General features: G+C 47.1%; 1 protein-coding gene across 1 annotated transcript in view; it reads right to left on the bottom strand.

Moving 5' to 3' along the window:
- The window catches only part of IARS1 (isoleucyl-tRNA synthetase 1), a 2,025,584-nt gene that overhangs the window by 259,936 nt on the left and 1,738,501 nt on the right, over window positions 1–27,147 (bottom strand). Inside the window, exon 29 of the mRNA XM_069643896.1 lies at window positions 16,690–16,866. Within this exon, the coding sequence (XP_069499997.1) occupies window positions 16,690–16,866 (177 nt within the window). The remainder of the gene's footprint in view (window positions 1–16,689; window positions 16,867–27,147) is intronic.

Genomic DNA, 27,147 nt, shown 5'->3' with positions numbered 1-27,147 from the left:
GTGATCACCTTTTTCATTATCTCATCTCTCCTTATCTCATCTAACCACTCTTGCTTGCATACAATTCCTTCCGTGTTCACAAACACGATTTCCATATCATCATCATCTTCTAACCCTTCCTAAGAATAGACTTTTACCCTTGATAAACTATCAGCAAGAGTGTTCTCTTTCCCAGGTATTACTTCTATATCAATTTTGTGGGCTTGCATCCTAGTGACCCACCCAGCCACTCTGCGCGAAATTTTGTCTAGCCCTTTCGTTTCGAAGATAACCTTCAAAGGCTTGTGATCCGTTCAGATCACAAACTCCACACCCCACACAAAATGTCTAAATCGCTCAACTGCCCAATAGCATGCCAAAGCTTCCTTCTCAAGAACTGAATATCGTACCTCTGCACCTCTCAAACCATGTGACGCATGTGCTATCACAATTTCCGAACCATCTTCTTGCTTTTGGGACAAAACGGCTCCCAGGCCACCCTCACTTGCATCCACGGTAATGATGGATAGCTTTCTTGTATCAAAACACCCTAATGGCTTTGCCATATCTATCTCTTCTTTGATTCTTGTGAACTCTAACTCACATTCTCGATTCCATATAAAGTCTGCACCCTTCAAGATTTTCCTCATTTTCAACACTTTAGTTGCGTAATTCTCTAAAAAAATGTTGATAAAATTCCGTCATACGCAAAAATGAGCGTAGGTCACTCTTGGTTGTTGGCCTCTCAATTTCTCTAATGGAGTTAACAATACTCTCCTTGGGTTTCACCCCCTCATGTGACACCTCGTGTCCAGGATAATCTACCTTGGATACAGCAAATATACACTTTTCTTCCCTCAAGGTAATACCTGTCTCTTCAAAAATTTTCAACACTCTATTCAAATTTTTGTCATGCTCATCGAGTGTTTCACCATATATCAACACATCGTCTTGGAAGCAGAAAACTCCCTTCACACATCTTAATAAACGATCCATGATCTTTTGAAACACTGATGAAGCTGACGCCAATCCGAAAGGCATTCTTTTGAATTGGAATACACCCTCATGGGTTATAAAAGCCGTAACTTTTCTGCACTCTTCCATCAGTACAACCTGGTGATAGGCGGATGCCATATCAAGTTTCGAGAACACTTTTCCCCGACCCACCATGGTTAAAATATCACACATATTAGGCAATGGATGCCTATCCATCATCACACACTTTTTGAGCTTGCGCAGGTCTATATAACCTCCATTTGTAGCAATTTCTTCAACTCATTCTTAACACCCTCTCTCAAAGAGAAAGGCATGGGCCTAAGTTTTGCAACAGGTAAACTATTTCTTTTTAGAACAATCTGGTGTTGAAAACCTTTCACTCTACCCAAACTCTTATCAAACACTCTACCATGCTCCATGACATACTTGCTAGAGCTCGTGCAAGGTGATGACACCTGAAGTACCTGCTCAATTTGATTTGGATCTAGACGAATGGCTAGATTTTTCTGTTCCCTCCATCCAAGCAGAGATTGACCCTTCTTAGTTATGTAGATTTTACCATCACACCTCATCCCTTTAAACTCGAATTTGCACCAAACATAACCCAGCAATTCAATCCTGTACTGATTGTATCCTCCAGGATTAATATCAGGCTTCAGTAACTCGGACACTACAGCATTCATCTCTTCCTCAAACACATTTCTGGACACTAAAGTAATCTTTGAACCGGAATCAGCCATCATGGAAACCTCATGACCATTCACATTCAATACCACATATGGACGTGCGCAATCATCCACATTTTCACCATCCATCACAACATTTATGGTATTGACTATAACATTCTGCGTTGGAATTTTCACATCTTCCTCTTCTGACGATCTTCCATCCTCTTCTTCATTGACGTACAGAACTTTCTTTTGTCCGGACTGTCCAAATTGGTAGTTCTTACAACAGTTCGCAAAATGACCTTTCTTTTTGCATTTTACACATGTCGCTCTTCGACCTGGACACACGATGGACGAAGCAAAATGCGTGCTGCTCGCACATCGGAAACATAGTCTCTCTTCTCTTCTCTGTTCTTTGTGATGGTTCTTGGTTTTTCTCCTCTTCCACTGCAACTCTATTAGACTGTTTTGTCTTCCGCCTTCTCTAGTTTTTGGCATCTCCGACATTCAGTATTTCAGGCTTCGTTTCCTTCGACTCATTTATTTCGTTCTTTGACAACTTAGCAACGCATGCTAATGAATGTTTGACGCGTTTTGCGACGTCCAATACGTCATCTAAATTGGGATCACCCCTTAACCATAGTTCTTCACGTATTTTTTTGGATCTACAGTGTGTCATGAACTGGTCACGAATGTGCTCATCGAATGCCTCCTGAAACTTGCATGTTAATGCCAGATGTCGTAACGCTGTTACGTACTCTTCTACAGATTCACCATGAGCTTGCATCCTCATGCAAAAACTGTAACGTTCCAATATCGTGCTGGTTTTGGGGTTAAAATGTTTGTCCAGCTTAACCAGAGCCACATCAAATTCATTAACAGCATCACCATCGTCTTCTCCGACTGGTTGAGGGAGTGTTTCATACATTCTTTGACCTTCATATCCTAGGAAATGCAATAACAATGCCAACTACCTCTCACTTGAATATGAGGTCCCACCAGCTGCCTTCATATAATGTAAAAATCCCTTGCGCCATTGTGTCCATCGTATTTTTGCTGGGCCTGGCACTGGCATAAATATAGGAGGACCTGCAATTCCAGGTAGACCTGCCATGCTTCTGTTTTTGTGCCTCTATTGTCTCCTCCACCTATCCCTGCTCGGTCACAAGTGCAATAGATATATACAGGATTGGGGTCTAGGTGCTTGTGCTCCTCTTCGCCAGCCTAAACCTCTCAAAACAAATGTCCTTGCATGAAACTTCCTGCACGACTGCACACACAAAAAAAGTGGCTACACAATGTCTTTTGGCGCAATACTCTTCCTGAATAAGAGACTTTCACTTTAGTGTAGTCTGGGAGGTTGTGCTCCTCTTCACCAGACTATGTTAGCACCTTCACCTCTAATAACAATGTCCTTGAATAAAACTTCCTCTGGGCCTTTCCTTCTCCCCTTTCACTGTGCCCCCCCTGTGCTCCGTCTATGGCTTAAAGCTTAAACCGTCCAATTTCCATTTACTCGTAGCACTTGCTTCACACGTTCTCATGAACTTGCAGAAAAGATACCATGCTGTCGCATCCACTAGTGATTTTAATAGATACGCTCGTATTACCGAACATACGGTAACTTTCTTCGCTGCCTTGCACGCCGGCTCCTCCTCCACCAGGAACGCTGCGTCGGTCCTCAATGCCGTGGCAGGGATGAAGCGCAATAGGAACAATGGAAAGTAAACATCAAGGGGTTTAAAACCCAGATTTCCTTGTGGTCCTTCAAATGGCGCTGCGCCGCATAGTCAGTGACGGCTGGGCCCAATGGATACGAACGCTGCTGAGGTCGCGGAGCTTGTGAGGGGTGGCGCTGCGCAGCACTTACTTGACAGCTGGTCTTCTGGACGTCAGGCGGCCGCTACAACGCCAAAAAGGGGCAGCGGAGCGGCCTAATCATTTCACGGGAGACACAAGGGCAGAGGGGCAGGCTTCTGTCCGTCGACCACCGCTACAACGACAGGGAAGGCGGAGCGGCTCCACTATGGTCGCTACTGGGAGTCTACTGTCCTCCTGTCACCATCCCATCCTCGTCGCCAATGTTGTAACGCCACACACACGGATGCAGGTAAGACTTTGGCATACGATATTTATTAAGAGTAACGTTAAAAAGACCCCCAGCAACAATAGAGGCCCCCTAGCTAATCAAAGGACAATTTCAACTGAAAAACTAGAACACTGGAGACTGAGCAAGCCAATACATGGTCTATGACCTCATCAGAACCTTGAAGCTGTAAGCACTCCATACTGCTTTATATCTTAGCATTTCATAGCACAATGACCAGATTAATAACATCATAACAGTTAGAAATTCTGTAACTTACTTTTACTCAGAATCTTCCCCAGACCTGGCAGAACAAAAGACGAGTACCCGACGTTGCATTTCCCGCCGAAAGCCGCAGTCCTCGATTCCGAGGGGTTGCAGTTTCAAGCTGAATTCCGGTTGGTGTCTTACTGTTGCAAGGACTCTCGGTAGAAGAATGCAGAAAAACTCGATCCAGCACACCTCTCAGGACTGGACTCGGGTCAGGTAAGCAGTTTTCGGACGGTACACACCGCGCACTGCAATGCAAACAGATTCAGTAGCCGCGGTCGGACTTTCCCTTCTGTCTCGGGTCTCCTTGATGCTAGGACGCCGACATTTCGCAGGAGTTAGTCTTGCAGGGCCAGCTGAAGATACACCACATTTCAGGTTGAAATTCGGTACGGTGACATCGGTAGCCCAAAATCGAAGCTGGTCAGCTACAGGAAATTTCCAGGGCACTTCCTAAGACTTCCTTTCGCAGGGCACCAAGCAGATGTTGGGAATGGATGGTCCGTCCACTCCCAAGGGTCGGAGCACCTTTGCAGGACTACTAAAGCTGAAGAGCAAGACAGGGCTCCTCCAGGACAGCAGCATAAGTTGGTTGCCAGGCCTCCTTCCATCCGGTCTCTTCGTGGGTCTCACAGGTTTCTCCAGGATCTCTGAAGAATGGGTGCAGGGGTCCTCTTATCCTAAAAGCCAGGTAAGAGCTGAAACTTCCCACTAGCCAAAAGCAGGACAGATGGACAGACGCACACCCCCCCACCCCCACCAATGCATGCATACCACTCAGACATACAGAAACCAAAATGTGGATTGGAGTGAGACGGACCCAGCCCACATCCTGCCTGCAAACACACATAGCCCTCGAGTAGCCCACCAAAAGCTGCTGCTTTCCCGCGAACTGGAAGCCCTTATAAGGATCTTCCTGGCCCCTAAGGCCAGGAAGAAGGCTAAACAACAAGACAGCAAAAGAACAAGAGAAAAATCCTGTGGCAAGGCCATGTTTGACAAGTAGCCACAGTCAGTAGCCAAACGCGGTAAAGCTAAAACGAAATTCCACAAAAAGTGGGGAAAGGTCACTGCTGCCACCAGCCCATCTTTTAAGCACACCTAGAGTAACCAAAAATATTGTGAGCGTTAGTCTAGGGAAAAGCAAAAATGTACCCCATTGCACTGTAGTGTAAGCTGTTTTGTGCAATGATAAAAAGTTACCACAAGTGATACAAAGTAACACGACTAAAGGAAACACTATTTCCCAGTACCGATAGCCTGAATAACATCAGTTTCCCCATAACATGTGAGCAAAGGCCAGTGCTCAAGGCTTCACTGTACTGCAAAAAGTACAGGTCAGATTCAAAAATAAAAGCAAAAGTTTTACGGGTTCCATGAAGATGGAAGGAAAGGTGCAGTAAAGAGAATCTTTCCTTCCTACCAGCCTTCACCAGCAGAAAAGTCCTGAATAGTACTTTGAGGTACTCCTTGACGAGGCTGTGCGACCACAGAGATGGCCTACCCAGCACCCTGGTGTAACAGGATATGGCGGCCAGGTGCACCTTGATAGAGGCATGTGGCAGTCCAGCCTTGGCCAAAAAAATCAGGTATGATAGGAGCTGCAGAGCCGTGACACGCAGAGGGTTAATCTTTTGAGTCGTGCACTACACAGAGAAACGCTTCCACTTATGGCCGTAGCAAATCAGTGTTGAAGAGTCCCTGGCCTTGGCAAGGATGTCTTTACACTCGGCAGGCAAAGCATAATGTCCAAACTCTAAAGCTGCATGAGCCATGCCCTGAGGCTCAGCGACGCGGGGCTGTGGTGCAGAATTGCTCTTCCCTCTCTGGACATAAGGTCTGGAAGTAGTGGCAGCTTGATGGATGAGACCGCCGACAGATGTAGCAAGTCTGGATACCAGATTTGTCACTGCCACGCTGGAGCGCCGAGTATCATTCAATGGGACCGCCGACAGATGTAGCAAGTCTGGATACCAGATTGGTATCGCTGGAGCGCCGAGTATCATTCTGCAGTGACACGGAGTCTGTATATTACTTGTAGCGGGAACGGAGAAAAAGTGAATATGAACAGTCCTTCCCATGAGAACTGGGGTTGCCCCAATTTGTGGAATAGACAATCCACCTGGTGCTGGCGAAGCTCCCACCTGTTGCAAGTATGTCCTTCGCTGTTGAGCAAGTCTGCGATGGTGTTCTTGGTGCCCGCCAGGTGGAAAGGGACGAGAAACATGTCTTGACGAATGGCCCTGCTTCCAGATGTAGAACATGGTGGTGGGGCTGTCCGTGAAGATCCTCAGCACCAGAAAAGACTTGAGAGCCCAGAAGACGTCCCAAAGCTCCAGGACATTGATGTGAAGGGTCTTTTCTTCTGGCAGCTACAGGCCTCTGGCGTGCAGCTGTCCGGTATGAGCTCCTCAACTGTCCAGGGACGGATCTGTGCTGATGGTCTCCTGGTAAGGAGGGACTTGAAATGGGGCCCCTTGCGTGAGAGGAGGGCATAGGCCTCACCACTGTATTGCTTGTCGGAACTCCTAGTTGAGGGGGATTTTGTCCGTCCAGGATCCCGAGACTTGCAGCCATCTCGCATCCAGAAACTCCTGGAGAGGCCTCATCTGTAATCTGTCAAGGCGGACAAGGTTGATGCAGGAAGACATCATGCCCAAGAGTGACTTGACGGCTCGCACCGTAGCTGACTGCGCCTACGACAGACACTGCACCTTCCCTAGGATGGCTACCACCAACTCTTCCAAGGGAGCCGCCAGGCAAGTCACTGTGTTGAGTCGTGCCCCCATAAACAGAGCGTTCTGCGATGGTTCGAAGCAGGACTTTGGATAATTTATGGAGAATCCCAGATCCGTCAGAAGAGCCAGGGAGTGGGATTTAACCAACCAATCGTCCAGGTAAACGTGGATGCCCGCGAGACAAAGATGCGCCACCACTGGAGACAAACACTTTGTAAAGACCCTTGGGCTGATTTCAGGCCGAAGGGAGGTGCCTTGAAATGATAGTGCCGCCCCAGGACCACGAATCACAGGAACTTGCAGTGCTTCCAGTGGATGTGAATATGGAAGTATGCGTCCTCCAATTCCAGCAACGCCAGGAAATCGCCTTCCTCCAGTTGGCCAAGTACATGCTGCAACGCAACCATCCTGTACTTCTGGGATTTCAGTTACTTGTGGAGGCATCGCAGGTCCAGGATCGGCCTCCAACCCCCCTGTCTTCTTTCGGACCAAAAAGTATCTGGAGTACACTCCGGAGCCCTGGAGGTGCTGGTGGACGGGTTCTATTGCCCCCTTATTTAACATGGCTTGGACCTCCTGCAGCAGCTGTGCCACATGCTGTTCTTGATGCGCCACAGGGGCATACGGGGACACCTGTGTTGGAATTCCAAGGTGTGCCCCTGTCCGAGAGCATCCAGCACCCATCTGTCAGTGGGGATGGTCTTTCACGCGCTGACAAACTTCGCCAGCCAGCTGCCCACCGGGGTTCGCAAGTGGGGGTCCGAGTCTACAGCCGGTTCAGGCCTGCTTAGGTGCCAGGGCCCGCCATGCAAGTGGCGCCAGCGCTGTCTTCTGCTGACATATGCCTGCAAGCGGCCTCTGTACACCTCCTGCGTCATGGAATGGGAAGGCTGCCGATAAGGGTGGAGTAGACCTTGGAGGATCGGACAGATTTTCCCCTAGAGGAACGAAAGAATGACAGACGTTGCTGCAGGGTGCCTAGCGAACGTGCCGTCCCTGTGTCAGTCTTGATGAGCTGAAGAGACTCATTGACTGCCTTGCAAAACAGGTTCTCACAGTTGAATGGCATGTCCAGCACCTTAGACTGAACGCCACGGCTGACATTGGTGGCTTTCAACCATCCCTGCCGACGACGAGACACTTAGTTTCCCATCTGATGGAATCCAGTGTCCGCGATCTCCACCAATACTGTAGTGGTGTGATCCGAGGCCCCCTCCCCTTCTTGGAACAGCTGAAGAGCTTCTGCTTTCATGCCGTCGGGTAGGAAGTCAAGAATCGGGCCCAGCATATACAAGAGCTCCTGGTCATAGCGTGACAAAATGGTCAGCGCATTAGCAGCCTTAATGGAGTTGGCAACCGTATAGATAATACTCTTTCCTAGTGTCCAGCTTCTTCCCCTCCTGGTCCCGAGGTACCATGGATGAGGATGCTGATCTGCAGAGCGTTTCCTGCCCGTGGCTGAGACCGCAGAGTCAGATTAAGGCTGGGACCTCAGGCATTTAGGGCCAGAGTCCGGGACTCTGCATTTCATCTCGAGTCTGTCCCGCAGGGTAGTGCTCGGATTCTTGAACAGCGCTAGGCCTTCATCCCAGATATCGTCCATCAAAGGGACGGACATGATGGTCCTCCGCCTGGACTCATCATTGATAAAGGACCCCTTCCTTTTTCTTCACCTCAGGCACCAGATGAAAGGGTTTAGAGGCCATGGACATCATTGAATGAAAAGAGCTGACCTCATCCGGTGGAGAGCCCCTGTGTAGGTCATCCGAGCATTCTGGCTCGCCGTCTGCTGGCACTAATTGATCAGCATTCTCAGTGTCCGTTGCCGTAACCTCCGTATACATGCCAGGATCCCACGTTGGGGTCAAATCCCTTGGTGGAGGAGGCAGTGGCTGAGGTGGCCGTAGGCGCCAGACTCCTTTACTTGCGCTTGTGCCTAGAAGGACTTCCAGAAGCAGGGACCAGTGTGGGCGGCAGCCTCTGCTGAATTTCTGTTTGTCTCCAGCATGTGCAGCGTGGTCAGAATAGCCAATGAAACCTCTCTGGGTTGAGGTGTAGAAGCAACAAGAGGTGAAGGCCCGGGCTGGTACATCTTCCCTGGAGTGGTAGGCGATCGGGTTCACTCCACGGTGACCCACCTTCACACAAGGCTCCTTGGTCTGAATAGCAGCCCTTAGGCAGATCGTCACCTTCATAGGAGCTGGTATAAATGTGCCCAGACACACACTGTTCCGCTCCCAGTTCTGTACCCCTCCATGGGGTTGGTGGAGCCTTACTCCCTCCTTTCCTGCATCACCCGAGGGGGGGAAGAGGCTGCTGTCCCCTTTCCCGGGGGCTTCACTGCAGCCGTGACAATTACTTCCTGCCGTGCCAGTAAGACATCCAGAGAGCAGCCTTTTCTGTGACTGTGGGGACCACCGTCATGGTCTGGCATCCCTTCGAAATAGTAGTGGTGGTGGTGGTCGTCGACGAGGTGGTGAACAGCAGTCATCGAAGTGGATGTTGATGATGCAGTTGATAATGGCATCTTGGCTGGTTGAGACGTTGGACGGAGAGAAGGGCCCACCTTGGACTTTTACTTCGTTACCTTGTCTGCCGATGGTACGCAGAGTTTCGAAGGGGTCAAGCACTTTCTCTTCGAGTGCGTGACTCTCGACGGCAGGCTCACCATGGATGTGGTAGGTGATGGCAACCCGGGTTTGGGACCTGCAGCAGCGGTAAACCCAGTAGGATCTGTGGTGTGTGGCCTTGCCTTCTTTTGGACCCCTGTGAGCGGGGCGCGTCTTATCCGAGAGAGTTCTATCGTGGGGCTGGCCGGCCAGCCCTGTGGGAAGACTGATCATACCCAGAGGTTGAGTCTGAGGCATTACACGATTTTAACCATGCCGCCAGTCTGTAGTAGCGGTCCTTCTTGGCCTTTTTGGAAAACCATGACAGACCTCGCATCCCTCCTGATCGTGGACCGGATGCAGGCATTAAAGACATTTGTGGTGTCAATCTTCCAAAACGTTCCTTAGTCCACATTTTGAGCAGAGTTTGAAAAGGCATCTCTTCTCCTCGCTCATGGTGAAAAAGGCACAAAATAGGCCCAAGCCAGGGCCTTTCCGATGAAGAGCCCCGATTAACTTGCTCTTCACGACAGCAGCAGTCCCCCCACCCACCCAAGGAGCAGGAGCTCTGGACTATGTCCCTGCAGGAGCAGAGGACCAATGACTGCATCAGCCGTCTTCAGGCATGAGCGTACCTTTTTATGGTAAGCGCTTTTGCTCCGGCGAAGATTTGTCATAAAATGCGCATCTCGCCTGCGCTCATCTGCTTATGAACCTTCTTTTACCTACATTGAATGTGGAGGCTTTGTCCACACTGCCCTGCACTACAAAGCCCACAACTAAGCTACTCGCTGCCATTATAACCCACGAAACTCATTGCCACTCCAAGATGGCCGCCCCCTGAATGCAGCATCCGCATCTGCCGAATCCAGGCCTCCAGTAGCCAGCTGATTGGCTGCCGGGCCTACCTCTTGCCCCATTGGCCGCCGGCAGGCGAAGCCGGCCCCCTCCCTCCGGGGCTCACGAGAGGCAAGGCCAGCACCTGTTTTGTGCCTGTTCGGTGCCGTGACTGCCGTCTACCAGACCCCCTGGCCCTCTTCAGATAAGCTTCACCTACAGAAATATAGCTTCGATTTCCCCTTCACCTATGGGACGTTCCCCTATGAAGCTTTGCACAAAGGCTCTAGTCCTGTCCCTGCCTGTCCTGCCTTTCCGGCCGTCGGCCAGTCACCCTGCATCACTGCCGGCTAGCGTGGTATCCCTGGCGGAACCCCTGACAAACAGGTACTTTATTTTCAGCATCACCTCGTCACTACCGATTGCTTTATGACAAGCGTTAATTGTCTTCTGTGGATCTCACATGTGAAACCTATTGCGCTCGGCTGCCCAACCCAACCACTATACAGGTGCCCACCAGACATTGAGGACTTCTGATGTTCCCATGTTGACTCACATGCTGTGAGAATGTAATGATTATTTATCAGGCTAAGTAATATGCTACATATTCTCTAGCAAATCACCTCCTTAATATTTATCTCAAGCAACTCCTTTGATACTTAGTTGATGCATGAACAAACATTGCAACTAACGTCTCACTGTGAACTGCACTAGTTACATGTTGTTCCTTAATGTGCATTTGGCTGTGCTGTGACTTTCGTACCTAGGTGAAACATTGCCCTGGCTTCTACTATGCTTTTAATGTGATTTCTGGTTGGCTGTGACTCTCGCATCTAGATAAAATACTGCCCTGTTTTTTACTATGCTTTTAATGTGATTTCTGGTTGCGATGTGACTCTCGCATCTAGGTGAAATACTGCCCTGGTTTTTACTATGCTTTTAATGTGATTTCTGGTTGCGCTGTGACTCTCGCATCTAGGCGAAACACTGCCCTGGTTTTTACTATGCTTTTAATGTGATTTCTGGTTGCGCTGTGACTCTCGCATCTAGGCGAAATACTGCCTTAGTTAGCTAACCTGCATTGCCAGCTTGCCACCACTTTTACTTGCCCAGCTCGCCTGCCTACCTAGGTGTTAGCACTCTTGCTCCCGCCTAGACTACCTAACTACCAGCATACGGACTCTCACTAGATTGCTTAACCTCCCTGCCACCCAATTGCCATAACTAATTCAGACACACATCTTTGCACACGCCACCAGCCTACACCCTTAGTCCAAACTTGGAGTTGCCTTATCAACTCTTCCCTGCCTATGACCACTATGAAAACTTCCCCACACCAAACACTTCACCTTGTACTGAGCCTCCTCACCACTATGGCACTTGCATTTGCCACCTCACACCCTCCTAAAGATAGAAACATGAGACTGAGGGCAAGATTGCCCAGTCTACATGAACCATCATCCTACTATAACCACAGAGGTTACATTGATCTAGCAAACAAATTCTCGCAACACACCAAATCTGCCCCTATCACAACATCCAACCAGACACCATCACAAAGACACCCTAACCAAAAATAAACAACCTCCCACTACTACAGCAGCCAATACCTTATCACTAACTGGGTCACTAGTCAATGCTAGATCTATGGTAGCCCACGCTACAGAGATCTGACACCTTAACTAATGAGAACCTAGACCTACTAGTCATAACCGAAACATGGCTCCATGAGGCGGCTGGCCCAGCCATCATACTAGCAATACCGGATGGCTACCAACTACTAAGAGTTGACAGACCTCACACCAAAGGAGGTGGCCTAGCCATCATTCACAAATCCACTCTACCCATCAAATTAGCTACTACCGTACTATTTCAATCATGTGAACTCCTTACTGCTAAACTTCACCTCTCATGCAAACGTACCCTCACTATACAAGTCATCTACAGACCACCTGGACCACTAGGATCCTTTGAAGATGACCTAACTAGTATCTTAACCAATAACACTAAAGACCATGCTCAAATTCTACTACTGGGAGACTAACTTGGGCTTCAATGACTGTAATGACAAACACGCCCTATCTGTTGCTACACTTTTGAATGACTATGCCTTAACTCGAAAAGTCTCCTCCCCCACTCATGTCAAAGGTAGGACCTTAGACTGGGTTGCTGATCGTAATTGTAACATTAGCATCACCAACATTCTTCCACAATCTTGGACCGACCACTACTTAATTGTATTCAACACCTCACTTGACCTTATCCGACCCAAACCTATACTCATGGCCCCGCCTCTCCCCACCAGAAGTAAAAAAGATATCACAGCAGAACAACTCCTACCACACCTTCTCCCCACCCTCGACAATCTAGACAATACTACAGACCCTACTTTGCTTGTGGAAGTTTACAACAGCACGATGATTTAGGCACTTGATTTGATTGCTCCCACCAAAATTTGCAAAAGTAAACAACTCTGTCATTTGAACAACTGGTTCACACCACAGCTGAAAGACCTCAGAATTCAAAAAAGAAAGTTACTATCAATTTGGCAACACTCATCCACGGTGGAGAACAAAATCAACGTAGCCATATTTGCCAAACAGTATAAAAAGGAAATTATAAGTACCAAAAGGAATACCTTTAACAGAATATCTACAGCTAAATCAGATACCAAGGAACTATTCTCTATCCTCTGGGAAATGGAATCACCCATACCCCCGACTGATAACATCCCTAAAAATAAACTCTGGTGCACTAATATACAAAATGCCCTGGCGGGAAAAATTAGTCTGCTCCAAACCAAAATTGCAAATAAAAAAGCCTCCCTGCTCCTGCAAACTGAATCCATACCTCAATCGGAGCCCCCTCTAAACCAGCCTAACACTCCTCACCAATTCAGCTTCAGACAAATATCCATATTAGAGACAGAAAAAATCATACTATCTCTAAAACCATCCAACTGCAAAGGAGATAACTGCCCTGCCCAAATCTTAAAAGATGCAGCTAGAGATCTAGCCCCCTTCATCTCTAAACTCATTAATGCATCCTTTAAGTCCAACCTAGTGCCTAATAACCTAAAACAATCCTGGGTGCTCCCCCTGCTAAAAGAACAAACACTTGACCCTGCTATACCGACAAACTATAGACCCATCACCACCGTCCCATTCTTGCTTAAAATCATCGACAGAGTAGCGAATCTGCAAATTCAGGATTACTTAGAAGCTAACAATTTACTAGGCTCACAGCAATCAGGCTTCCGTCCCCTTCATGGTACCGAAACAGCCCTGATTGACCTCAAGACCCAAATTGACGAGTTGAAGGACAATGGCAAATCAGCTATGCTTCTCCTCCTTGACCTTTCTGCGGCCTTCGACTTGGTAGATCACGCAGTTTTATGCAATCACCTCAGTTCTGCCGCTCATTTTTCAAGTGATGCCATAACCTGGGTACAATCCTTACTGGCAAACCGGACAATGAGAGTATTCTACCCCCTAGCAGCTGCTGATCCCACACAAGTTTCATGCGGTGTCCCTCAAGGATCATGTGTATCTCCAACGATGTATAACATCTTCACTAAGCCTTTGTTCGACAAGTTGGACAGACTGGGTGCCATCTACACTAATTACGCAGATGACACGCAGATCCTTATCCCCCTTTCGGGCAACTTCTTGGCAGACACAGCCTTAGTGAATAAGATATATCTCCTCATTCAGGCATGGATGGCATCTCACGGCCTCTGTCTGAACGACAATAAAACTGAGTTACTGATCCTCGGCTCAGAGTTGGCCATCAAAAAATTGGACCCTAATTATGCTTCATTTAACATAGATAATAATGTCATCAAAGTGATGCCTGCAGTCAAAACTCTCGGGGTCTATCTTGACTCAGCGCTCACCTTCAAGAAACAAACCAACTCACTAGCATCCTCCACTGCATACACCTGCAAACTGATCCGAGCATGCAGACCATTCCTAACGGAAACTAGTTGCATTACTCTAGCGAACGCACGTATCATATCCAAGTTGGATTACTGTAATGCCCTATATGCTGGATCTAACAAATACATCCATGACAAACTCCAAACGCTCCAAAATAACGCTATTAGAGTAGTCTTAAACATTCCTAATAGAGTTCATATCTCCACTGCTAGGAAAAATATCCATTGGCTAAAAATCAAAGACAGGATTGCGCTTAAAACCTTATCCCTTACTTCTAAAGGCCTTAACAACATAGCACCCCCCTACCTGGTAAACAGAGTCAACAAGAGAATATCAAACCGGCCCACCAGAATGACGAATGCCTACACATTAGTGGTGCCCAGATATAAAAAGAGCACAGCGGGCGGCTCCAGCTTCCCGGTCATAGCTGCTCAAACCTGGAACAGACTCCCCCTTGATCTCAGAATGGACCAACCCTACACCAGCTTCAGGCGGAAAGTCCTCATTTGGATTCACTCCATCGACACTTAGCCTGACCACCTTACCGCCACTTATTCTAGAGACTTCGGATGAGTATAACCAGATTACTGGTTTCTAGGCAACCTGCTCTATCTGTATTTCTGTACTGCCTGTATATGCGTTCATCTTATCTGTATAACCGCTTTTGTCTTGTAACCAAGTTCTCAAGTATACTTGTGCTGCCTGCGCCCAGCTACCCTTCCGGATTTGGTTTTTTGCGCTATACCAAATAAACAAACCAGCAGATCCCTGCTGCCAGTAGTCGACCTCCAGTCGAACGATAAATTTAAAAATTGATTAAATAAACTTAAAATATTACCAAAACTCTTAAATATTAGGAAAAAAGCTTGGAGAGCACTGAGAGGACTCCCAACACTGAAGCGTGCAGTGAAAATCTGACGATAGCCACCAGGGGTGGAGCTTAGGGAGAGGACTGGTTTGGAGGAGAAATACAGTTTTAAAGTGAAAGTAAAACTTTTGTGTTTTACCAAGGATTCCTAACCAGACGACAGGGAATATTCATGAGCATGTGAATCCACGCCAGACCCCATGCTGGAGAACTGCCTACCGCAGTCCATGCATGGCTTGATCCTGGAGGCCTTTCGACGAGACGGCATGGCGAATCACTAGACGTTGCTGTCAAGTTTGAGTCTTTAAACTTTAAAGGATTCATCAGCTTTGGGGCCAAATAAATATTCCACATTAACAATCCAGTCCAGGAGCTTTGTTTGGACGTTTGGTGAAAACCCTGAGCTCCAAGATTGGCTGCCCTGTGAAATCACTGTCGATGTGCCCAATGCTCGAACCACGCAGTGGGCGGTATCCAATCCAGCCTGAAGGGGCTGGCAGGCCATTTCTTTGCCATCATGCACAACATACAAATACCTGCTCCAACTGGGAAGTGGTCAGCTGCCTGGTTGATGGTATTCCACAGAATATGTGAAAATTTCACAAATGCACAAGAGGTGTCGACGGCCTTTATTACCATGCTCCCAGAGGCAAACATTTCTTTGCTAAAGCATCAACCTTGGTCGATCCTGCTTGGTCCGTAACAATATCAGGCAACAGACCCACAGTCGTGCCTATCCCAAAAGGAATTGGGTCACCCTCCTCATCGAAGATAGACTGCATCGAATTGAAGAAATCAGACCTCTAGTCAGGTACATAACTTAGATCCAGCGGAACCTCTGCCGGTCGAGGAACTTCGTGGGTGAGCTTGGGCGTCATCAGAGCTGCAGTAGGCGTCTCCTTCGAGGTCGAGCACAAGGGTGTTTGACCTCCCCTTCCCCTGGCTACCTTCGTGCACGACGAACTGGGTGCGATCGGAGCAGTCTCGACCTGCGGGGACAAGGCCGGAACTGTACCAGCCACGGCCTTCTCAAAAACATTCAATATTTACCTTTTAAAAATGTTCCACTGCTCCATTGACGCACCCTTTTGCAGGGTACGAATTACCCTTTTCGCCCGGCGAGCTGTTATCGCATCACAGCTTCTTTTTGTGCGACGAGGAAGAGTGGTGGGACTCGCTACGCAAGTGCAACCATTTTGTTTTAATGATGCCTTCCTTCCCAAGGCCTCTTGGTCTCATTCTACGAGGATTTCAACAGCGGTCTATCAAGGGCCAGTTTAGCAGATCGTTCCATACAAGAACCACATTGCTATGTATCATGCCCGACACATACACCACACGCAGCTAAAGGGTGGGACTGTTAAGGACATTTTGGAGTTGCAGTCCTTCTCATTCTTGGACATCCTGTGGCTTTCCATTAGTAAGCAGTCAAGGCTTTATCACACAACACTATCATCATCAGCCATGCACGGCTAATGGTGCCAAGGCCATCCTAGAAAAGGCAGCACTTTGCACAGAGCCAGCACCCCTAACAGCTTAGGCATCATAATAACATCTGTTAGAGATATTGTCTATTCTATGATTATTTGCCTGGGCAAAAGATAAAACATAAAACTTAAGAATGATTTCATACTCCCAAAACAGTTTTTAGCTTAAAGCACAATACACACAGGAGGGCATCTGATGCCTGTGCCTCTTACCTGGGTTTTCTCTTGTATGATCACACTGGAGGAGCAGGGCACTGGGTATGGCAATAAGGGAGATTTGATTGTTGCAAGAATGAAATCTGTGTGACCGTTGATGACAGATTCTAGATAGTCTCCATCAGTCTGGCATCTATAGTACACTGAAATCTGATCAGTAGGTACCAGATTACCCTGAAAGATGGAACAAAAAGTGCTTACCTTAATCATTTTAATGAGAATACATATTTAATAAGCACAATAATCAAACTGAATAAAGTCACCAGGCAATACAATACCAAATTAGTTATTTTAGGGATGATTTACTTACCTTAAATATGATGTGGTACTTAAGTAATTACTGTTGTAAAGGTCTTTTGAATAGGTATGGGAATGATGATGAAAGGGGAACCAAATCTCTGAACGATACAGCAGCAACAAACAAAGACAAGTTGTTGCACAAGTCCTTACTTGGAGCAGCAGGTAGAGGAGCTCTTATGTGATATATTTCCATGCAACCCAAAAGTGCCAAGTATGCACAATTGTGATTTTTTTTTTTAGTATTAAATAAACAATTACTTACCCCTGGTAATATTTTGCTGATGGATGGTCATACCATGGATTCCACATTTTACATAGATTTGTATCCTGCTTTGCAGTCTCAGATTTTTATTTTTACAGCAAGGGTGCTGTGCGGCATCAATGTTCCTCGCTGGTTACCATTCTCATGTCTGCACGCAACGTCGATGATAGTATACATAAGACACACTGCGCCCAGTTACCTCAGTTCCAAGTTTTCAATCTCCCTGTGCTCAGCGGTCTTGAGAAAAGTAATGTAACCCTGATTGGGTGTTGAAAGAGAGAAGAATAAGACTTTGCTCTTAGTCAGAAGAGTAGGCTGGGAGGACAATGAGGAATCTGTAGAAGGAACATCCACCAGAAAGAAAATTACCAGGGGTAAGCAATTTGTTCTTCTAAAGGATTGTGTGCCACAGATTCATCATCTTAGACAGAATCCCTTAACAGTTTTGAAGATGGAGGTTGGAGAAGCAGATTCTTATTATGTTTCAATTAGCACATAATGTGGAGAACCAATCTTCCAAAGCTAGAGTCCTGATCCGACAGGGTATCTAAGCAATAGTGCTTTGAGAATGTATGGAGGGATGATCACGTTGCATCATTGCAAATGTCCTGCACTGGCACAACTCTGAAGAGCCAAAGAAGTTGCCACTCCCCTGATGGAATGGGCTCTTAAATAATCAGGAAGAGCATTCCCAGCCATGGAGTAGCACCCCAAAATGCAGTGTGGCCAGTGTGGTCAATGAATAGCTAATAATCCTGTCTAATGTTTGCCATATTTTAGATATAGAAGCCTAGAGCTCTTTTTGGATCAAGCCTGTGTAACCTCTCTTCATCATTAGAAGGGAGAGGAGGGGGATAGAACGTTGGTAGTGCGATCTAATGAGATAAATAAAACACCACCGTAGGAAGGACAGAGTGAGGAACCCTCAAAACAACCTTAGAATACTGTGAAAGGTGCCTTGCAGGATAGGGCTTGTAGCTCAGTCACCATGCGAGCAGAAGTGATGGCCACTAAAAAGATGGCCTTCCACGTTATTAGCCTGAGAGGACAGGAATGCTTTAAATGGAACTCCCATTAGAACTGTAAGAACCAGATTTAAATCCCAGGATGGAACCAGACATGGAGCTGGTGGGAAGGTATTTACTAGCCATTTCAGGAATTGTATTACAATAGGCATCTTAAAATAAGAGCCTTGTTCCAGCGCACGGTTAAATATTGAGAGCACCGCCAAGTATCTCTTAAAGGTAGCCAACTGTAGTATAGTGCTTTAGTTGCTGGTCTTCTAGCCGAAATCAACACCTCCATGTTGTCTTCTGGTAGGGCCAAATCGCTGCATCTTAACCACTCAGAAACCATGCATGCAGGTTCAGCATTTTGATTTATGCGTCAAGTCGTCGGCCTACCCCCTGCAAGAGTAGATCCACTCTCTTGGGAAGACAAAATGGAGGGCAGATGGACATGTCCAGAAGGTCCGAGTACCACAACCTCCTGACCCAATCCAGAGCAATCAGGATAATGGATTTCCCGAATTCCCTCAACCTCCTGGGGACTTGAGGGATGACAGGGATTAGCGGAACACGTGGAGTGGAAAAGCCCAATACACTTCGATCGCGTCCCCAGAGCTCCTCTGAGGACATTTTATGAAGCAGAAGGGGTTGCACTTCCTGTTAATACTGAACGTGAACAGATCCACTTGAGCGGTTCCCCAGAGGGTGAAGATTTCCAAAAGGACTTCCTGAGCCAACTCCCACTTGTGGGAGATTGTGCTCTGCCTGCTCAGAGTGTCCGTTGTCGTATTCTCTTTCCTGGCAAAATGAAAAGCAGACAGATCCTGTTTTATAGAGCCCAAAGCCAGAGCTGCATTGCCTTCTGGCAGTGCTAGTGACCGTACACCACCTCTCTTGTTGAGGTAATGCATGGCCGCTGTGTTGTCATTATCAGGATGTTCTTGCCCTGGATGTAAGGCAAAAAGACCATCAAAGCCAGTCTGATTGCCCTCAGCTTTAACAGGTTTATGTGCAGTCTTCACTCTGCTGGGCACCAAAGTCTGTTGATTGACTGACCGAAAGCAGGATACAAATATATCCAAGATGAGGAATCTGTGGGTGGAGACAATCCACTAGAAAGGATAGCGTGTACCCTGTGCTGCAAATGGAGAACATGAAGTTAAACATAACTTGAAATGGAAGAACAAATGGCTTACCACTTGTTAATGTTGTTTCTGATGGATGATCCTCCCATGGATTCCTCATCAAGGATAGCCCTATCCTAGTGCAGCGCGAGAGCAAGTCGAGTCTCCTCGGAAGGCGCCAGCGAGGGCAGATGGACATATGAAGTAAATCCGGAGAGCATGCTCTGCGGGCCGAACCTGGGGCGATCTAGATCAATGTGGTTCCAAACAGGTACACCCTCCTGAGAACCAGCTGAATGACAGGGATCAACAGGAACACATAAGAGGTTAAAAGTCCACTCGATCATAAGCGCGTCCCCCAGGGCTCCCTGATGAGGAAATTACCTGGATCAGGACAGCATTCTCTTTCTGTTGACAATGGAAGCAAAGTGGTCTATCTGAGGAGTTCCCCAAAAGGAGATCTCTTCCAGAACTTCCTGACTGAGCTCCCACTACTGGGAGGCTGAAATCTGTCTGCTCAATTTAGCATGAAAGTCTGACAATTCCGGGGACCAATCTACCGGTTTCTCTAATATAGCTTGAAGTGTACACAACACTTCATCCCAAAATGTTCAGAACAAAGGGCATCCTCAAGTCATATGTAGGAAATCTGCTTCAGGTGAAGCACGCAGGGGGGCATTCTCCCTTCCTTTATGGGTCATAGAATGCAATTTGATTCTGGGTGCGATATTATTGGTGCATACAATTAAATTGTGACAATTTATGAGTGTATCTCCCCGATACACCCTGAAGAGGTCTCATAGCATGTAACCATTGTGTATCAGTAAATTGTTATGTAGTACAGCTATTGGCAGGGAGGGAAATTATAAATTACTTACGTAGTTACTAACGTACTCGGTCTATAGTCCCCTTTCCTCCATACTGCATGGGCGTCCCTACCAAGAAATGGGAGACGGACCCCTTTTCACCAGAAAAAACCTTGTTCCCCTTTAAATTTAGAGGCGGGCGCATGCGATCCCCTGACTCCGCCCACCGGCGCCACTCCTCAGTCCCTATTGATGCATCGACAATATTTAACATTGCCTAATGACACCAGTATTATTAGGGGTGAGGATGGTGGGACGTATGGAGGAAAGGGAACTATGGATTAAGAGTACATTAGTCACTACGGTGAGTAACTATTAATTACTCCTATGTCCCGTCCCCTTTCCTCCATACTGCATAAGCAATTACAACTGAATGTAGCCCCAGGGTGGAGAGGAGACCCTCCTTAAGCGAACAAGTTCCTTAGAACTGCCTGACCGAAAGCTGCGTCTGATTTAGAGCCAGCGTCCAAACAGTAGTGCTTACAGAAAGTTGAAGGGGTGGCCCAGGTGGCCGCCCTGCTGATGACCTGCCGCTGGAAGGTGATGGTCGTGGCCTTGGCTGACAGTGTGGATGTGCACGTTAGCTGGAAGTGGTCTATGCTGCCCCTCAGACTTCCTTGATGTCTGAAACCATCCACCTTGCTATAGAGGCCTTGGATGCCGGATAACCGGGCCTTGACCACCCTGAAGGTGACAAACAGAGCATTCGACTTGCGGAAGCCCTCCACACGGAAATAGAGGAGTTCTTCGAAATCAATGAAGGATCAGTTGCAACATACTCCACATTGAAGGAAACATTTAAGGTATGGATACGAGGCATCATTATGGGTAAATCCACGGGGCTATTAACCACTGTCAGGAGGGAACTGGGAATGGCTGAAACTGTGCTGACAGGGCTTGAGGTAGAATATAGTACCACACACAATCCGAGGTCCTTTCCAAAATTCATGAAGCAATGGGTAAATTCCATAAACTGGCTGATAGGGAAATCCTGTATTTGGCTACCCCCGCCACGGCTCGCAGGTACGGCGAGAGTAATAAAGCAGGGACATTTCTAGCTAATAGGTTGATAGCAGAAAACCAATTGTCGGTATACAAACTACAGCGGGCGACATAGTTAATCGGGAAATGGACATTAACACGACATTTGTCGACTTTTACAAAACCCTATATTCTAACCAAGATGCTAAGTCTGTTAATGAAATAACCAACTATCTTCAGGACATCGATCTCCCCACTCTCACCCCCAACACTCGTCTGACACCAGACTCCCCCATAACGGTGGACGAAGTCATAGCCGTTATAAAGGCATTGATGGCGGGCAGTGCCCCCGGGTTAGATGGCCTGGGCGCAGAACTATATAAAGAATACCATGATAAACTGTCCCCGATATTATTAAAAGTATGGGAGGAGGCAATGACACTGGGCTCACTCCCACCGACCATGCGAAAAGCGGTAATCACTGTGCTACTCAAGCCGCGGCGCCCAGCACATGACCTGTCTTCTTACAGACCTCTCTCTCATCAACACAGATGCCAAGATCTTTGCAAAAATACTCGCTACCAGACTTCTGCTGCACATGCCCATGCTGGTCCATCCCGACCAAGCGGGCTTTATCCCCACTCAGTCCACCACCCTAAACCTTAGGCACCTCTTTGGGGAAATGGCTCAAGATTAATCCCAAGGCTGACGCTGTGATTGCCACCCTAGATGCCGAGAAGGCTTTTGACTCTGTCATAGTCCTACTTGTTTGCAGTCCTTAAACGTTTTGGGTTGTGGCAGTACTTCCTCAGCTGTGTCGGGCTGTTGTATACGGCCCCGAAGCCCGGGTCCTCACCAATCGCACCATTTCATCCCTCTTTCCACTAGGTAGGGGCACCAGGCAGGGATGCCCCTTTTCCCCCCATAATGTTGGCCCTCACGATCGAGCCTATGGCGGAATTCGTCCAGCTCCACCACACACACAGGGGTATTAGGATGACTGGACCTCCCCTGTTAATATCCCTATACGCTGATGACACTTTGCTGTATGTTTGGGACCCCAGATCAGGATCCCATTTTGCCAGATATCCACTCATTCGCAAAGTACAGATTAAACGTCTCCAAGTCTGAATTCTTCCTGTCAACGCCAACTACCCAAGATTTATCTGACATGGGCGGATTCAGATGGGCTCCTGTCCGAGTGAGGTATTAAGGGGTATGGTGTCCAGAGACAAGCACATCTTGTACATGGACAACCACAAGACACTCTTGCAATCAATGACCATTAAACTGCAAATATGAACCAGACTTCCCATCTCCTTGTATGGCCGAATTGCTCTCCTCAAGATGGTTGTTCTTCCTAAACTGCTTTACTGTTTTAGCAACATACCCATCTGGCCTGGGAAAACATTTAGGAAACTCGTCTGGGGTGGGAAGACTACCAGGATGAAGTGGACCAAACTAACAGAGCCATTCTCTATTGGTGGCATTTCAGCCCCAGATTTCAAGCTGTACTATTTAGCAGCCCAGGCACAGTTCGCCAAGCACTGGTTTGACCCAGACGACAATGCAGCCCATATCCCCATAGAGAGATATGCGGCCTCCCCTTCTGATGTCCTTAACAAACATCGCCCCTACATTTGATATAAAACTACAAAAACTGTTGTATCCACCCAAGCAGTTTAAAATGCGCGATATGTTCCCGGAGTGTAGATACATTGAACTGAAGGACTGTATGAATGCAATGGGAAGCGGGCCACTCCAGCAATTGCACTTTCATCGCATGAAGGCCGCATTTGCAGCTAAATGGTCAACCTTCCCAGCAGAGCCCCCCACACACGAGTGTACAGGGGCTATAACCGCAACTGATGGGCGCAGGAAAGTGGTATCCGTTTTGTGCGCTCTGGTACAGGCACACTCTCCCTCCCGCAACACCATGAAGGAAATCTGGGAACTAAACTTTGGGCACAATATTAGTGATGACAAATGGCTTAGATGTCAGCTCACCAAATCTGTTTCTCTAAATTCGGGGTTAATATTAATCCAATTTTAAATATTAAATCAATTGCATTACTCCCCCGACAAGCTGGCGGAATTTGTGGGGAACTGCTCTGGCAAATGTCTGAAATGTGAGGACGACAATGCAAATGCATATCATATGTAATGGTCCTGCGCCCTGGTGGCGGAATTCTGGGGTGAGGTGGCAGAGATCCTGGAGGAGAACACATCTATCGAAGCCTTCCCTTTGCCACTGAAATACCTATTTGGGGATATTGGCAAAGCTTCGGTAACTAGCAGACAGCTATTTAATGTTGCATGTATAGTTGCCAAACGCTATATACTTAAGTGTTGGAAATCAATTAATGCACCCTGGAAGGATGACTTTCTTAGAGAACTCACCATGGTAAATGAGTGCGAGGAACAATTCCCTTTGACTGTTTCTTCAACGGGTCACACTAAAGATATTTGGGCCCCCTACAGAATCTACCTTTGTAACATGTTGTCGGACAGCAATTTTACCCCCCCCAGACACTCCATTATAAGTGAGAAGGCTTTTTTTGTACTTCAAAAACCACCTTGATGTAGCGATGTTGTTGTATTGCTGATTTTGTGATGCTTTGTTCTGATGTAACTCTCTTTATAAAATAAAGTTTTTTTTTAAAAAATGTCAACGCGCGTCTGACATCCAGACAGTTCAAAACCCTCTGAGCATTGTCCTTGGGTCGGAAAAAAACATAGGTAGGACTATCTCCTCATTCAGATGGAAAGCATTGGCGACCATGGGTAGGAATGCTGGGTGTGTTCTCAGGACAAACCTATCCTTGTGAAAAACAGTATAGGGTTCTGAAGCCACCAACACCTGTATCTCGCTGACTCTGCAACAGAGCTTTTTTAATGGTGACCAGCCTGATGTCCGCGGACGCCATTGGCTCGAATGGTTTGTGCGCCAAGGCACCCAACAGTACATTTAGGTCCCACACTGGGTGTGGTTTATTATTTTTTTTGTTTGATAACACATTTTATTGCTTTTTAAGGCATATAGTGTAGCCTACACATTGGACATTCCAAAATACGAAACAAAGATAAGATGCATAAAGCAACCAAAGCGGAACCAAACAAAACAATCACAGATCCAGAACTTACAATAGATGTAATACAGTGCATTATGTCTAAAACATATAACCTTCTCACAATAGGCTATTATACAGAGGTTGTCAGATTACTGTGCATCTTCCCACTTCTGCCAGATTTTCTGGGCCTTTTCAGGGCATCCCATGGCGGTGTATATAAGCTTCTCCATTGACATACAAATGCTCATATCTGTTACCCATTGATCATATTGTGGGGTTACATTGGACCCCCATAATCGTGCTATATTGCGCTTAATTACTCCCGTAGTTGTTGAAAAAAACTTTCTCAAATCAAGTCATTTCTCCCACCCACTCAACCCCCAACATCATCAACTTAGGATCTCTAGGGATGATGCGACCAAAGACCGTGGACAGTTTATCGCAGCAACGTTGCCAGTATTCCTGGCTCCGCGGGCATTCCCATAGCATATGAAAGCAGGTACCCTCTTCTTGTACACAGCGTAAGGAGTTGGGGTCTGTGGCCATACTCCAGCGATATAGGGCCCCTCTTGGGTAGTACACTCTGTGTAGTACTTTAAGTTGTATCTGTCTTATCCTAGCAGAGAAGGCCGTTTCTCGCGGTTACATCAAAATCATAACCCAATCTTCGGGCAACAATGGACCAAGACCTCTCTCCCATTTAAGCTTCAATCAGTGAGCTCTGGTGTTCCAAAAGAAGATATGGCATTATACATCACGAAGGTAACTTTATTAGCAATACGGTGAAGGACAATGTTCCTCTCTAGCAGTGTGCATTCAGGCATGTTAGACAGCAGGGGGAGGTGTGTGTGCATTGCGTGTTTTTGCCGGATATAGCGGTATCGCTCAGTGGTGGGAAGACCAAACCGGGCAGCTAGGTCCTTTTAAGGGAGAATTCTCATTCTATGGCTAATTTCCCTCACCTAGTGAGTCCCCCCCCCAGCAGCTTTGCTGGATTTCTGGAGTTTACTTTTTCCACTTGGTAAGAGTGTGATCTTTTTTCCCCAATCTTACATGTGTTTTGCCATGTGTAGTTCTACTGTTTGTGTGATCGTGGGCTCTGGAGGACACCACTCCATGAACCCCCACTTTGTGTGTTACACAGCACCTTCAGTGCATTGAAACGGGTCGTCTTTGAGACTTCCCCCTCACTCCATTTTTCTAGGGCTGACTACTGTCCCCCAGAAAACTGGTAAAGTTGCCATTTACTTTACCTAGTCATTTAAAACTACAGACCCAGCACACCCCATCTTACATGGAGTACTGGAAAGGGTTAACTCCTATCCCTTTTTGTCTGTGCCTCTCTGAGCTTTGTTTAGCTCTTTTAACATTTAGACTTTGCTGGTGGCAGTGGTATCTACCCTAACTTTTCTACCGCGATTATACTATATAAATGTGGTACTGTTCCAGGCTATTAGCCTCGAACATAAACCCGCTTGACCAAATACTCTTTCTTTTGGCTCCGGTCGGGTTTATTCGCCATTTCTTTTTGTTAAAGTCCTTCTTGTGTTTTACTTTGTGCGGCAAACCAGGTTTGCCTTCTTTGTTCACCGTCTTTTGGCGGGCTTCTCGCAAGAAGTCCTCCTTTTGGCACCTGCGTGTCTAGGTGGGCTGTGTTAGGCAGAAACCTGTGCAGTTCCCTTTGGGAACACTGCAAAAGATTTAGGACTACAGGTGTTAGCAGTAAACCCACTTGGTAGCAGTCTGTACCACCCAGATTTACCTGGTAGCTGTGGCTGAGCAGTCAGACTTCCCTCAAGAAGAGTTAGGCAGTATGCAAAGTATACACAATAGGCACTCAGATACAATAGCACAAGCAAATACTTGACCAGAGCTTTGGTATCAAGGTATATAATTATTTATTTAAAAACACAGTTATTGAAACACTCCAGCACTATTATTGTAAATCACAATAAACACAGTTACTATTATTATATATACATCCCTTATTCCTTATCAGACAAGTCTTAGTTAACACCACTTATTTCCAGACAGAGGTGAGCGCTTAACTATAGATGGCACTCCAATAAGTTAATGAAAAAGGGAGGGAAAAAGGCAGAATGTAGGAAGATATACCACTCTAATACTTTGGAACACTTTAGCAAGGCGGAAAAGACAAAAGTTACTGGTGAGCCAAAGTCCATCGGCCGGGCCCACTCTTAGAGAGAGCAGAGCACAAATGCGCCCAAGATCACACAATTACAATAGGCTTTGGAAGTCCTGCAGAAGTTCAGAAAGGGTTTAGAGAGGCTCAGAAAAGTTTAGCCAGGGTGTCCCAGGCTAACCCAGGTTCGAAAGCCGGGGGCTAAATCTACCCCGTACAGTCGGTTGCAAGGTAAGCCAGGCGGAACACGGTACCTTAGGTGGAAAGGATCCTCCAGCGGGGGCAGTTGTTCCTGGCAGCGGGTGCAAGTTGCAGCGTCGTCCAGAAGAAGAGAAGGTCACGACGTGGAGGAAAGATGAAGGTTGTTGCACTGCCATGGAAGAAACCAGTCGCGGAGTTTTCCGGTTAAAGGTACTACCCTTTAATTCGTGGTAGGGGTGAAACGTGGTATCCCGGTTGCCGGGGTGCTTGGCACAGGCAAGGCGGCCACGAGATGCTCCAGGAAGCGAAAAAGGAAGCAGACGGGTTATCCCCACCAGTCGAAGGAAGAAGACTCTCCGGGCTGTAGATCTCCTCCGTCGTTGGGAAAAGTGGTGAGACGGTTCAGCAGGGCTCCACTGGTGGTGTTGTCGTAGCAGGTCGGCTCAGCTATTCCCTCGTCGGATTCTTAGGTCCTGTGGCGACTTCTAAAGTTCCAGTCC

Source organism: Ambystoma mexicanum, chromosome 2p (assembly GCF_040938575.1).
Source record: "Ambystoma mexicanum isolate Mex_15411 chromosome 2p, UKY_AmexF1_1, whole genome shotgun sequence".
NCBI classification, from domain to species: Eukaryota; Metazoa; Chordata; class Amphibia; order Caudata; family Ambystomatidae; genus Ambystoma; species Ambystoma mexicanum.
Note: the sequence above shows the minus strand (reverse complement) of the source record. Positions and strands in the feature narration are given on the sequence as shown.